At 31.6% G+C, this 15,623-nt stretch overlaps 1 protein-coding gene across 1 annotated transcript; it reads left to right on the forward strand.

The window, feature by feature from the left end:
- The first annotated feature begins 5,687 nt into the window (after nucleotides 1-5,687).
- Nucleotides 5,688-8,077, forward strand: LOC133198078 (toll-like receptor 4). Its single transcript, XM_061334226.1, has one exon. The coding sequence runs from the start codon at nucleotides 5,688-5,690 to the stop codon at nucleotides 8,019-8,021; it is 2,334 nt and encodes a 777-aa protein (XP_061190210.1). The 3' UTR covers nucleotides 8,022-8,077.
- Nucleotides 8,078-15,623: the final 7,546 nt, after the last annotated feature.

The following is a 15,623-nucleotide window of genomic DNA, read 5'->3' on the forward strand; positions in this document are numbered from 1 at the left end:
TTATTATACTTGAATGTGCACAGGGTATGGTTTTTCGGGTCACGACCAACAACAACAAAAAAAAAAAAAAAAAAAAAAAAAAAAAAAAAAAAAAATCAGGGTTTGATCAGGGAATCTTCGATTATTATTTCGGAATAAAAGAATAAAATAAATAAGGTTAGGGTAAAATTATCATATTTTTTATTCCCTATATATGATGTCATTTGGAAAATTTCATGGAATTTACTGAATATTTGGCAGTTTTCCAAGACTTTGAATTTGGAAAGTGTTAAAAAAAAAACCTGGAAAATGGTGATGTTTGATGATGATACGGTGCACCGGAAAGCAGATCAGTAATATGTTGATTGCGTAATGATGCCTCTAGAGACTTTAAATGATAACAGAATATAACAAATATAGAAATACCACTAATACATTAGAATACAAGTGGAATGGGCATTGTTTTTTGAAAGGGGAGCCTTTTGATCAAGTCCTCGCCTGTTTATGGAGGAATAAGGGGAAACACAACTGTGTCCTCATTAAGATTCCTGGAGTTAAAGTGGGCTTTATCCAACTTTTTAAAGCAAAATGAACCTTGACGTTGCTTTAGACATTTTGACGTTATCATCCATGCGTTCTGTAATGCGAAACCACATATTAAATTCAATATCTTGTTTATTTGAGCATATACTAGTAACTCTTTAAAATTCGCTATTTATGATATGATAAAAAATATACTTGACAGTAAGGAAAATTTTTAGAAAGCATCGTTAGTTATTTTTCACTCTAGACTACTTGTCCACGATTTTACCGTACAACCCTCGGAAATAAATGATACTAAAATATATACTCACGGCACGAATACTGATATTTTCATTCATAGTTCCGGTTTAGGGTACTTACTAAATTTGTGTGTTTTATATATGTATATAATATCTCAACAAATTTTGGTGCCTCATTAAAGTCCTCAACAGCAGACACATTTTAATATTTATTTATTGAAGCCCAAAAATTATGATTAATGCAGGGTTTCCTTTGTCTTAAATTGCATGAAAAATTTTGAAATCTAAAATTGTTTGATGGCATATCCCCTGTTTTAATAGTTATCAGATGATAAAATTTTACAGAAGATAATATCAGTAACACAAAGACGAAAGTTTTAAATTTTTTTTATTAAACAAAGGAAAGCAAATGATTAGGTTTTTTATCTTCCTGTATTGGATATCAGTTTGAGATAATGTATTTTCATCGGATAAACCATTAATTCATCGTCACAGGCAGTATGATATAACAATATTTTAATCTGATATAATGCAGAGCAGACGGGATTTCTGCGTGTCATAATAGAAACACTGCTTTCAGCTGCATATAGCATATTCGTCAAATGCAGCAAATTGTTCAGTCTGCCTGCATTTAATTTAACGAATGTGTGTAAATGCAAAGTTAACATAAAAATAAATGCATGGTCAGGATTGATGATATCTGTTTATCCGTACATGCTTAGTTCGGCTTTCAAAGAATTTATCCGACAGCAGTTTTAACTAAACACCTGTAAAAAAGTGTTTCAAGCAGGAAGTCATTGTAAGTCATACAAGTAAGACATATTTTTACATTGACAGCGAATTACTGGAGAATACAAAATTATTTCTCTGTATATGATTATTTCCCCCTCTCTCCTAAACATAAGTACATATTCATATATCCCAGTGACACGTGGATGAGCTATGTTTCCTCTCCAATCAAAAGTAAATCATTCTTCAAGGAAAAACAAGAATTTATTTACAAAAGAACAGAGAGAAATGGAAAGATAATTAAACCAATACGTCACATCATCACACACACACTCACTCAAATGATCATTAAAAATCTTATTTACAATGATAAAAATTTTACAAATGATTATCACCACCCGGGTTATCAAATAGTTCCTTTAAATCAAAAGAGGGTCGCCAATAACCCAAAAACTATATCTATACGAAATTACTCTTTTTATAGTCCCACACTATCACTTAACTTCCAGGGCTGTAATCCTGCTGCAGGGGATAAATGTCTCTAATATTTATGATTCCCGGTACATGTTCTTTGTAGACATCATCATCATCATAATCGTCTTCATAAGCATCATCGCAATCATTGACTTCATCATCATCATCATCATCATCAATGCAATGTACTAAATCAATGCATTGTGCTAAAATATTAATCTTCTTTAAGGATATCCGATCCTCAGCCAGGAAAGATAACTCTTAAAATTATTTTTTTAATTAAAAAGTCTCAACATAAAGCTTGAAATCAAAAACTTTTCATGCAACAATTTTCATTTTATGCATCTTAATATGATACAAAGTTTTAAGAAGTCTAAGAAAGGGTTATGTAAAAAACTGACAATTGTACCCTAAAAATGTCAAAAATAAAAACAGTTTTAGAGAAATAGGATTTTCTTAAATCTAGCCTTAGATACCAATGCTTTTTAGCATGATATGAAATAAGAAGTGATCTGTGATGTCTTGTAAGGATAGCACAAGCTTTTAATACTATGTATTATATAATAATTGAAGGAAAAAGAAGACCTAGAGTACCGAATAATTAAAAAAAATGCCGATTTCTTTGAATGCCTGGATACCTATATTTTTCAAACCTAAAATATATTTCTTGTTCAATTTTCAATTAGAAAACGCATAGTTGATGTTTCTATTCACTTTTCTTGAAAATATTTTGGAGATTTGATAATTTTCCCTAATATATAATATGATTAACTTTAATAATTAACTTTGAAGAAATAGTTTGGGTAAATATACATCACTGTGTGAATTCAGAGATTATTTTGTGAATATAATTACTTAATTGCTGATTTTATGAACCTTAGAATCGGACTACTTTAATCAGTAAATAATTGCTTTAAGGTTTGACGACACGTTGCTCAAATAGCTGTTTTGTATATCTTTGTATATCGTAATATACAACAAATCAATTACAGTTGTCATTGTCTTGTGATTTTTAAACTGTTTTCAAAATGTCTCAGTAGATAAAGGCACAAAAACGTGTTATATTTGCAATGCTAGTGATTTCCAGTATGGTTATATAGTAAATAACATCCTCTGGTATCTTGCACAAATGCCTGGTAAGATACCTTATTTTTGTTTTTAGGAAACTTGTAAAAGTAGCAATACTTCAATGACAAATTCTTGAAAAAAATTATATATTATTGAGGAACGTGTCGTCTAACCTTAATTAATAACCATTTAGTAATATATGAGTTCAGTATTACTTGTAAATACTAAGATATTTTCAATATCATCACACAGTTTATTAACAGTTGACAACCAAAATAGCTGAGAGTACTTCCGGTCACTTACTTCCGTTCATACATTTAAATGAAAAAGGTAATACAGCGAACAAAAAAGAAATAAAATATAGGAACAGGATGTTCTTTAAATGCGTAGAATTACTTTAACAGAGCTAAAATTCTCGACAAAGATAACCTATTCAAACACCTTTGTTAACGTCATACCTGAACACACACACACAGGGAACTCAATGATGAGTACCTGCCAAGGTTAATTTACAGAACGAATGTTAAAAGTACATTAACAAAATTTATAAATACTACAAAATATACTCTCCCCCGTCTGTTTTCGTGCAAAACGTTTACAGTAAACTTACTGCAAGTTTCAGGCATATGCTGGTGCAAAAATTAATCACATTTGTACTTTCCCATTACACTGTGTCTCTCACCCTGGACAACTGTCCCGGGAATAACCTAGTAGCTATTGCTACTTGTCATCTGAGCTCATTTGCAAAGAATTCTGGGTGCTTATGAAGAGGTATTTAAATAGTAATACTTGTACAAAATACAAGGGGTACCCAATGGGTTAAACTAGTGATTCTTACAACCAGCAGTAACGTTTAATTTGTATCAGAGATTTAGAAGCTCGGTTATTTTGTTATTTATTCAAATATTTCCATCCTTACCTTTTTCAATCATTAAATATAATTAAAAAAAAATTCCTACTTATGTCCTGAATATAATTGCAGTTATGCTTATTTGTAATCAAGACTTTCGATCGATTGATCATTTGATTAATAAATGAGTTTATAATCAACTTTTTTTTTTAATTTTAGTCTTGTATAAAAGATTTTTTTCTTGGCAATAAAGCCATCATAATTCCTAATAATAATTTTAGATGCCTAATATTAAATATCAACTTTCGCAAATCAAAGAATTTTATTTTTTTAATTGGGTTTCACTCCAGGGTTCTGTTTGTGTTTGACATCATACAAAAATGAACATTAGATGCGAAACTAACCTTTCTTTTTTTCTTATTTCCGTATGTATTTTCTTCTTCCTTTGCATAACAGCTTAGGGCAAGAAAGTGTATTTCTCAATGATTTTAGGAAAAAATTTATAACAAAATTTAGAATAGGATGATTAACTTCCGTGTTACCCAATAGAGGAAACATATACTTATTACTGCTTTAGGGATGTCATGTTTCTGTGCATTTGAACCTATCTGAAGATCCTTATACAGAAGACACTTACTGTGACTGCTATCAAAAAATGTATCTGGAGGAATGGGGATCTTAAGTATATAAAACAGCTAAACAAGGAAAAAATAGTAAAAAAAACGAAAGCATTTATAACAAGTAAGTCTCCGTCATTGCTTGCAATTAGTTTAGGGTTCCGGTACAGTTTTAATCATAGCTTATGGGGAAATTCTATGATAAGTATTTTCCGGTGATTTAGCTAAACTGTTAATTAGAAGATGGATATGCGTTTAATTTAAAACAGGAAAAAAAGATTAATTTAGGCATTCGTTTTCAGGTAAATGATTTCTACACATGTAATGATTTCTTTTTTAATTTTCATGACAGATTTTCAACAGTATTCATGTCTGCTTTCTTACTTCTTAATTTTACAAGCTAAACTTACTCTGATTAACAACTTTGTTTTTTAATGTTAAATTCATGTTCTGAACATGAAATTTTATATCTATTAACAAAAGATCTTCCCAAATCTTTTCGAAACGTGTACATTTCATACTAAAAGTAATCTTTAAGCTTCTTAAAAGCTCGATTTGTATCGATTTTTAGAGTGCCCCATAGCCAGGAATACGTTTTTCAACCTCAACATATATTAAAATATATGTGATATATTTCATACCAAGATTTCCAATAAATAAGGTGTTCCTGTTCATTTTACCTTTGAATATATATATCATATATTATATATATATATTTATCCCATGTTTACCCCTTTATCCCATGCATATGACTCATTGGATGAATTTTTCATAATCCACAGTTAAGTGCAGTTGTGACGTCACAATGGTTTTTTGCGTTAGCGTGATGAAGTAAAATAAAGTGGAGTCCTATACAAAACAGTGTAAAACATTGGTTGTGAAGTATTAAACATGGGATAAAAAGAATCTCCCATGATTTGTAGTTGGATATGACTTTTATCCAACTCGTTGTGTGTTTTTATCCCCTCGCCAAGGCTCGGGGATAAAAAACACACAACTCGTTGGATAAAAATCATATCCAACTACAAATCATGGGAGATCCTATATATATATATATATATATATATATATATATATATATATATATATATATATATATATATATATTCCAAAATATGATATGCCTTAGAAAAGAAGAGATAAGTCTTTACAGTTTTAAATAAAACAATGCAGTTTTCCTTCCAGAAAATGGATGCCACCAGGGTCCTCTGGCTTCTGCTGACATCAGTTGCTATAGGACATGAATGCTTCATGTTGAAGAATTGTTCATCGAGTGCCAAATGTATATGCTTTAAAATAAATGGATACCTGCACGCCGACTGCTCCCATATAGGACTTTCTGTAGCGCCTGAATTTCATCCAAATATTGAGAGTGTAGACTTCAAATGGAATAATTTTCTGGAATTTCCAAGCAATCTTACTGGAGGAATAAGATTTTTAAATTTAGCGCATAATTTCATTGAACAATTATCAAAAGAGTCCCTTTACAAGTTAAGAAACTTGGAAAATCTTACAATATCTAACAATGAGCTTAAAGCAATCGAAAAAGGAACATTTAAGATTGTGAGTGAACTGCACCATTTAGATCTCTCATACAATCTTGAACTGTCTTTATCAACGTTGACAAATGTATCATTTGATCTACAGTTTACAAAAATAAAGGTCCTTAACTTGGAGAAAGTGCAGTGTACATATGGTATCAGCACAGCTGTCTACATCGAACAAGTACTACATCTTTTCAATACATCTTTGGAGCAACTTAACATAGCTTCTAACAGAATAAATCATTTTGAATTTGGAGTGTTCTCATATCTTCCAAAGACCCTTCGTATATTTAATATTGCTGACAATAATTTGAGTTTTGGTGCATATCTGTTGAATTTTGGACAGCTTTCTAACGTTGTGATGGTAAATGCGAGTTATCAGTCTAGTTTTCACGCAATTGATCCTGCTGATTTTAATTTCCGTTGCAAAGAGAGGCATGAAAACGATAATCTGGAATCTTCTATTGGCCTCCATCATTACTTACGTTCAAATGGTTCCCGCTCGAAGTTACATACGAAAAACGCTTATCTTGAATTTGAATATCATGTCTTCCAACACAATGCTTTAAATTTTGCCTCAGGTCGATCATTCAATGGAGAAAAAGTTGGAAGAAAACCAAATACCACACTTTATCTTCCACCAAATCTCCAGACAGTCTACTTTCATGATAATATGTACAAATACGCTTTTTGGACATTATTTCTGAATGTATCTGACACACTCACACATGTGCATTTTCAGAATAGCATAATTTACAGATTTGAGGGACCTGTATACGGAGTGAGAAGTGTCCAATACCTAGACCTATCAAACAATTTTTGCAGGAGAGTCTCTGATGACTTTTTTATTGATTTTCTAGATATTCGAGTTCTTAATTTGTCAAATAATTTACTTGGGGAATCATTAAAACAAGACGAAGGAGGAAGAATTTTAAGACACCAGAAAACTTTACAGATCCTTGACTTAGCAAATAATAAAATTGTTGTACTTCCCCAGAATATATTTCGAGGCTTGTCCGATGCCACCCATTTAAACCTTAGTTCAAATTCACTTGCAATCTTCAGGGTGAATTTATCTCACTTGTCAAAGCTGAAATGGATAGACTTATCTTCTAATCAGCTAATCAGTCTCAATAAAGAAATACGGACAACTTTGCATATATTTTCAGAAGCACGAAAACTTGCTTTGAATTTACGAAACAATCCATTGCAATGTTCCTGTTCGAATATAAAATTTCTGACTTGGATTGGTAAATCGAGGAAAATAGAATTCTTGAATATGAATAACTATACTTGTTTGTTTCAGAATTCAAGCCAAAAAACATTCAATAAGTTTAGAAGATTGCTGAAAGAAATGGAGAAAGAATGTGCTTCCTTTACATTGGTTATAGCTATCACATCAGCCTTGCTTTTAGTTGTAGTTACAGTCATCATGAGTAAAATTGTTCATAGATACAGATGGAGGATACGCTATTTATACTATGTCGCAAGGCGTGACAAAGGAAACCCAGAAAACAAAAAGAAGAATATAAGTTATCACTTCGATGCGTTTGTTTCCTATGCCGAAGAGGACAGAGAATTTGTAATTACTCTTGTGAAGTTCCTGGAAGAAAATTTCAATCTTCGATTGTGTATTCACCAGAGAGATTTTATACCAGGAACAAGTATTATTGATAATATCACAAACGCTATTCATAACAGTAGGAGAACAGTCTGCTTCCTGACGTCACATTTTCTTAGATCCTATTGGTGTGAGGTAGAAATGAATATGGCACGAATAGAATCCGTTTATTCTAGAGAAAGATCAAACGTTCTTTTGTTCATTATTCCACAAAAGAGTGTCTTCAAGGAATTACCTTTGAAGTGGATAGACCTTATCGAGAACAAGTCATACATGGAAATTTGCATTGAGGACCAAAGAGAATTATCAGCTTTTAGAGTTAAATTAGCGGAAACTCTTAAAGAAGAGGAATTTTAACATTTCTTTATAATCCAGCATGTTCCTTGAAATGGAATATGATGATTACGAACAATAATCAAATTCAAACGTCCATTGGAACAATACAAAATGGAAGCATGGAAGCAGAGCAGAGCAGACAAAAATCAGAGGTAGGATCAGGTGCCATGGAATGGTAAGCATCCCCCGTCGACCTGTCACATCCGCCGTGTGCTCCCTGTTATGATTGTGTAAACTGTTGATATCCTTGTATCATCCACTTATTTGTCCATACCGTGGTTCGATTTGGAAATTGTTTGTACGTACAAAATGTTCTTGCGTATAGAATCAACTGTGAGACATAAACTCCATTTGCTGGTGATGATATATATTGCTACATAAATAAAGGAACTTGACGATAGAAAAATTGAAGTCATCACGTTAATCTTTAGTTCTTGTATTAGATTGCCATTAATGTCTTTTTAAAGTAAAACTAAGAGCACGGTTTACACACTTTATTTGCAGCCAATTAGTATTTCTTTGATACGTCTTAAATTAGGAGATGTATCAATGACAAATTCTACTAAAAACAAAATTTTTTAATATCTCAAAGTTGTTTGAGAGTAAAGTCCTTCAGCAGTACTTTATTTCAGTATTTGGATGTAAAATTTACGATTGAAAATATAAACATAAGAAATGTTTTTCATTGAAAAATTAGGGGGTATTTGCTAGAGGGTATTGAGCGCGCTATTTGCATGAATCCACTAAAATTTGGAAATAATAACAATATGTATTTTCTGATAAATATGCAAAGACTTGGCAATTTTCCAATGATTTTTAAAAATTATAAGTTATATAATTTAGATGAAACATGCTTCACGTAGCATGTCAAATTTTCATAAGTTAACATTACATATATATTTTTGTGAAATTATAAATTTTACTGTTATAGAGCATAAAGCTACATATTTCACCTGTTGCTACAATATTTATCAACCTCATTTGACCAAAAAAAAAATTGATTGGAGGGATTATGACTGTTTTATCGCTAGTTGTAGCTGATTAATGCGTAAAAAACAAAGTCAAAAATGGCAACGTCATTAAACGTCTTGGAGCACCGAGCGATTAAAAAAATTATGTATGCAGACAGGAACAAAAGAGATTATATTGATTTAGATGCTGCTGGGGATAACCACCACGTATCAAAGACCACTGTGCGAATGGAAATAGCTTTCTTAGAATGGAAGGATAGACACTTTTGATGATCAACTCCTGCAATACCTTAATGCTCCGCTTATCGCAAGGACTTCATTTACACTTGTGAATTTTGCACTGTTTCCATACCTGATTGCTTAACTGCATAGAAATTGATTTTTCAGATCGCACTAATATCTGATACGTATATGTCACAAAAGACATTTAATGAAATAAAGTAACGTGTCTTTCTATAGTCATTCAATTTTATAGTAGGAAAAAATGAAAAGTCTAGGTTGATTGACTGATTGTTGTTTAATTTTGAATTTTTCACTCATATGGAGACGCCACCACTTGCCGGTGGAGGGCTACAAATTCTGGCCTATACTCGGCACTTACGGCCATTGAGCAGTGAGGGATCTTTTTCGTGCCAGCACCTACTGCGACACGGGACCTCGGTTTATACGGTCTCATCCGAAGGACTGGTCTCCACGTCCCACAGTGGGATTCGAACCAGCGACGTAAGGATCAACTCCTTACTCCGCGACTCTAGAACAGACGCTCTAACCACTGCGCCACGCGGGCGATTGAAAAAGTTTAGAAGTGAAAGATATTTAAAACTGTGAAAAAGCTCAAAACAGGTTGTCACGTCACCTAACGACAAACGATTGCTCCGTGAATCTTATGATTCCACAATGAAAAATCATTGTACATTTTCAAAATTTGACCTGATTTTTTAATAAACAAAAGATAATTATTAAATCAGACATAAGTCATTCATAAAAATACACAATAAATTTTCTATAAATCAAAGTGTCCGCGAGTTTTTCTAACAACCCTCGTAACATAAAAAAAAATACAGGTTTATTTCTATTTCTTTAATTTTTTTTTTGTAAAAAGAAAGCATCTATACCAACTTTTTCCGAAAATTATATATCCTAGAGCTAGATATAACACAGTTAACATTTAGAGAATAATCGCAATCGTTATAATAACATGCAGATTTCAATAAATATATCTTTACATTGCTGTAAAACAATATAAACAATGATGCTTATCAATCAATATGATATTATTTATCTTATCTGGAGACCTCAGCTGTAGAAACAACATTTTGGTGTGTAATTCTTCATTTTGACATTTCCCTACTTTGTCTCAAGGTAATTATGAATGTTTTCAGTTTATATTCGAAGACATTTAGACTGGTCTTGCTTTGAATTTATTATTTTTACTTACGCTGTGTATTGTAAATCGATGCTCTGATCTCTCTTTTTATCTGACTATTGCTGATGTGTTTATTTCTGAATTTGTGTAAAATAAGGTCACCAGAATTGAGAGATGCATCAATTTAAACAACTCTGAAAATTTTCGTGTTACTAGAGCCCTTCAGAAAATTATTGAGACATTTACTTTATATCATTTAAAGGTGCTTAAACACAGATTTGAGGTTAATATTTTCTCAAAATTTCACGACTTATATATTGCAATAGCATTTCACACAAAAATATAATTAAAAACTTATTTTATCTGGAAACTATTGGAACTACGAATTCCAGGACGCGTTTGATTAACACATCCTTGCACTTTCACAAATTTTATTTTTATCCTTAATATTTAAGAAAAGAAGCGATTTTGTTTTGTATTAATGAAAAACATTACATCTATAATCCAGAAAATTCAGAGTAGAAATGTGCGAAAGCAAACCCCCTCACTAATATCGTCGGCCCGTGCTCAGTGTTGTGTACAGAGTTTAACAAATTGAATACACCCGTGAAACGTAAACTGTTTCTGTAAACAGGGCACGAGCTATGTTATTGTTAATGTTTACGATTCACCGGGTGAGTTCAATTGTTAAAGTCTGCACACACCACTGAGCACGGACTGACAATACTGTGAGTGGGTTTTGCTTTCGAACATTTCTACTCTGAATTTTCTGGATTATAGTTTTAATACTTTTCATTTATACACAACAAAACTGCCACTTTTCTTAAGTATTAAGAATAAAATTAAAAATTGTGAAAGTGCAAGGATGTGTCAATCAAACGCGTCCAGAAATTTGAAGTTTCAATAACTTCGAAATGAAATAAGATTTTTATTGTATTTTAGTATGAAATGCTATAGCAACATATAAGTCATGAAATTATACAGAAAATCTGAGAAAATATTAACTTCAAATCTGTGTCCAAGCACCTTTAATTATTAAAAATTCGCCATTTTATGAAGAACCAATAAAACTTATGTGAAATTAACTATCTGACTAACTAACTAATTAACTATTTAGTTAATAGCATCATTAGTATGAACTTTCACTTATCCGTTGACCTGGAGTAACCTTCAGTATTTGCTTCCTCATTCTGACATAATTTTCATACATTGAAATGATTAATTGGGACACGTTAAGTCTTATTTTTGTCATCACTTAATAATATTCTACAAATTAAGTGATGTCTCCTTTTTAAAAACTCGTCTTTAAGAATGTGTGTCCTTTTGTTATCCCAATGTCAAACTGACAAATATTATCAAACTATTATAATTTCATTTGCGATGAAATGCATTTTACAGTTAACTAGCATCTTTCTGCACTGACTTACGCACGGCTGACGTTATTTATTTGTTTGTTCTTCCAGAGTATAATTAACGAATACTGTACGTTTTGAATATAGAGCAGCTTACTAGGTCTCAAAGCAGTTTGCTAATATTTTTTGTTCTACTTTCCTTAGAATAAGTTAATATCAGGCTATGCATTCTAAGTATAAACATATACATGTATATTGAAATTTGAAACCATGGATAGAAAAACTATTATTATTATTTTAAAATACAGTTGTATATATAAATGATGAATCGATTCCATCACTTTTTGTATCAAAGACCAAAAATTTTATTTAAGTCACAATTATCATCGTTTAAATATTCGTCAGTAAAGAAGGAAGATTCGCTATTTCTACTACGTGATGAAGGAGGCCGAACTGCATGACAAAAATCCCCTATCACTTTTATGCATTTGCTTCCTATATATGCCAATGAGATCGAAATTTCAGTCTTTCATTATATATGTGTTCCTAAGATGAATTTATTATAGGTACTGTTTGAGTATTGTTGATAATATCACAAATGCCATTCATAACAGTATAAGAACAGTTTGCTTTCTGACGTCACATTATCTTAGATCCTATTTGTGTGTCGTAGAAATGAATAAGGCACGAACAGAATCCGTTTATTCCAGAGAAAGATCAAACGTTCTCTTGTTCATTATTCCACAGAGGAGTGTCATCAAGCAGTTACCTTAGAAGTAAATGGGACTTTTCGAAAACAAGTTTAACATGGAATTTTTTGTTGAGGAAAAAGTGAGAGTTCTCAGATTTTAGAGTTAAACTCCAAGAAACTTTAAAAGCACACGAATTTTAACAATTATTTTCAAAAAATGGAATGTTGAGTAGTACATGTTATTAAAGGTGTTCCCTTGGAGTAAAAAAAGGCCACAATCATTATAAAATATTCACATCTGACTGCTGATCCGGTGATACATTTTATATTTGCTAGAGCAACTATGTGTATATTTCAGTTCCTGCTATGAGGTCACTTCCTCCTCAGATCTCATATACATTTAATATTGTAGATGAAGGTTAAGAATTTTCGTGTTTAGTCCTTTTATGCTCTTGATGAATAACAATCTGGTTTTCTATTGTGTCGATTGCATGGTTTTGTTGACCACTAAGCCATGCAATCTTTTTCAGGCATCTGTTTTCCCCTCCATCTGTCTATGTGGTAGTTTTCACTCTTTCACCCTGAAAGGTTTTTTTTTACTCTTATTTCAAATCTCATCAACCAAATCTTAATCAAAATAGTTATCTGAGCAAAACACTCATATTTATATGTAATGGTACTCGAATTTGAAATCGTTTATTTTGCAAAAAGCTAAAACCATTGAATGAAATTAGTTGTGTAAGTAACTCTGGAACTCTTTATACATGTAGCGAGTACTTGAAACTTGCACCTTGTAAATCAGGGTACAAAAAAATACACAAGAAAAATTGTATAATTCTTTTTTTTGTATAGGAGAAAAGTTTACTGAATGAAATATAGAGATAAAGAAAAGTATTCAAGCTTAGAGGCCTTTAAAACAATGCAATTCGGGAGTAGAGCAAACATGTATATATATATATATATATATATATATATATATATATATATATATATATATATATATATATATATATATATATATATATATATATATATATAGAGAGAGAGAGAGAGAGAGAGAGAGAGAGAGAGAGAGAGAGAGAGAGAGAGATGTAATTATGAATAAAATATATATAATAGAGATAATTATGAATTATGAATATTATATAATAGAGATAATTACGCATAGACTGATTTTTTATTGATTCATTTGCTTGTTGTTTTTGGCTTAAGAATAACTTGATAACTTTTAGCAATGATATATGATTTGTAATGACGTCATGTTGACAACAGAACGTCAAAATGTGCTAGTCAGTTGAGTAGTTTCCATTAAAGCAGAGAAGCATCTGTCTCATTAGATAAATGACAAAAACCTTATTTTTAACTGCTTCTTATAATAATATACTTATCTATACTATATCAATATAAATATTTGTTACATTATCTTCAATCAGAAGTCATATACAATCGAAAGATTTTTTTTGCATTTCATTTCATGTTCAAAATATTTCCTTAAAATAAGTCAAGTTCGAAATCTCCTCATCCTCAATTTCAAATAACTAAGGAATACCTTCTAACTCAATGGTGTCTTGCTATAAACTTTTTAAACGGTATATTTATTTGGACAGATATTGATACAAGATTTCTTTTTATCACAAATAATTAATTTTCTATCACAAATGATTTCTTGACTGCTCCCAAGTCTGCTTTTGATAAAGTCAAGGTAAATGGACTCAAGATTAGACATGATATCAAGGTGTGAAAAATTCCATAAAAAATAATTAATCAGATCTCGTCTAAGCATATTCGCTTGTGTCATAGGAAAAATAAGATAAAATTCTTGATATTTAAAACTGAAAGCTGAAATAATAAATATAAACATATCAAAATGAGGAAAAAATTACAATTTCAGCAGCAGCAACAACAACAGTGAGTCTTCGAAAATAGGGTATCTTTTTTTAAATTAAGTTTTTTGATAAACTCTTCCATGTTGAAGTAATTGACTATCTTGCTTGTAGACAGAATTAAGTTGCATCTTGCTAATTAAGCATCATATCTGAGCATAAATTGCGGTTTTAAAACACTTAAATTTTGTAAGACTATGTTGCACATTAAAAACTATTTTAGCATTCTGAAATCAAATCCATGCTGGCAATTTTACTTATTCAGTTTGCTGTCGGTTTAGTTTTTTTTGTATGTTTTAAGTTGTTTAACGTCCCTCTCGAGAATGTTTCACTCATATGGAGACGCCACCACTTGCCGGTGGAGAACTGCAAATTTTGACCTATACTCGGCGGTCAGGGCCATTGAGCAGTGAGAGATCTTTTCGTGCCAGCACCTACTGCAACGCGGGACCTCGTTTTATATGGTCTCATCCGAAGGACCGGTCTCCATATCCCACAGTGGGATTCGAACCCGCGACGTAAGGATCAACTCCTCACTCCCCGACTCTAGAACAGACGCGCTAACCACTGCGCCACGCGGGCGACCTGTCGGTTTAGTCAATCTCGTATAATACGATGTAAAAACACAAGTCTTGCATGTAAACATAATAGGTAGGAAACATACTTTCAGGGGCAAACCAGTGTACTTATGTTGCATGTTAAAATACCTTTTTTTAAGCATTGGATTCTTATTTTTTGGATATCGAAGGTCGTATAACAGCATATGGCCATACCAAAAATTAAATATCGCGATTTAGCGCAATATGATATTTTTTCGACACGAACAGGTGCTATTATACCACCGAAGACATCAAAAAATAAAAATTCAATAGTTATACTACATTTTTTTCATAAGTATTAATTATATTTTATATTTTTAAAAAGAAATTAGCGCCTTTCAGAACAGGTGTGGATAATAGACCTAAGAGCTGTTATGGCGTAAAAATTATTTAAAGCAAATTAATATTGCCAAGGAAAAAAATGACAAATAACTTTTAATCGCACAATTTTTATATTTTATGATAATTCAATATAGTATTTTTTGTTTACTAAAAAGTGAGACAAAACAATATACAATTTTGTGTTCCTAGTGTATTGAAGTGTATCTAGTTCCTACTGTGTATTCCACTGCGCCGTGACAAGGTTTTTTGTGTGTGGTACAGGGATTTGAATGTTGAACAGTAAAACTTGTCTAATCCGGCGACCAGTGGTTCCAAAATTTTTGGCCGGATTAGACAACATCCGGATTTGAGAAAATTGAACTGTTATAGCAAGTTAAAAATTACATAGATATATAAAAAAAAGTGGTAAATAAATACTT

The sequence above is a fragment of the Saccostrea echinata genome, unplaced genomic scaffold (assembly GCF_033153115.1).
Source record: "Saccostrea echinata isolate AGI-Se365-2 ecotype Australia unplaced genomic scaffold, CSIRO_AGI_Sech_v1 ptg000033l, whole genome shotgun sequence".
Lineage (NCBI taxonomy): Eukaryota > Metazoa > Mollusca > Bivalvia > Ostreida > Ostreidae > Saccostrea > Saccostrea echinata.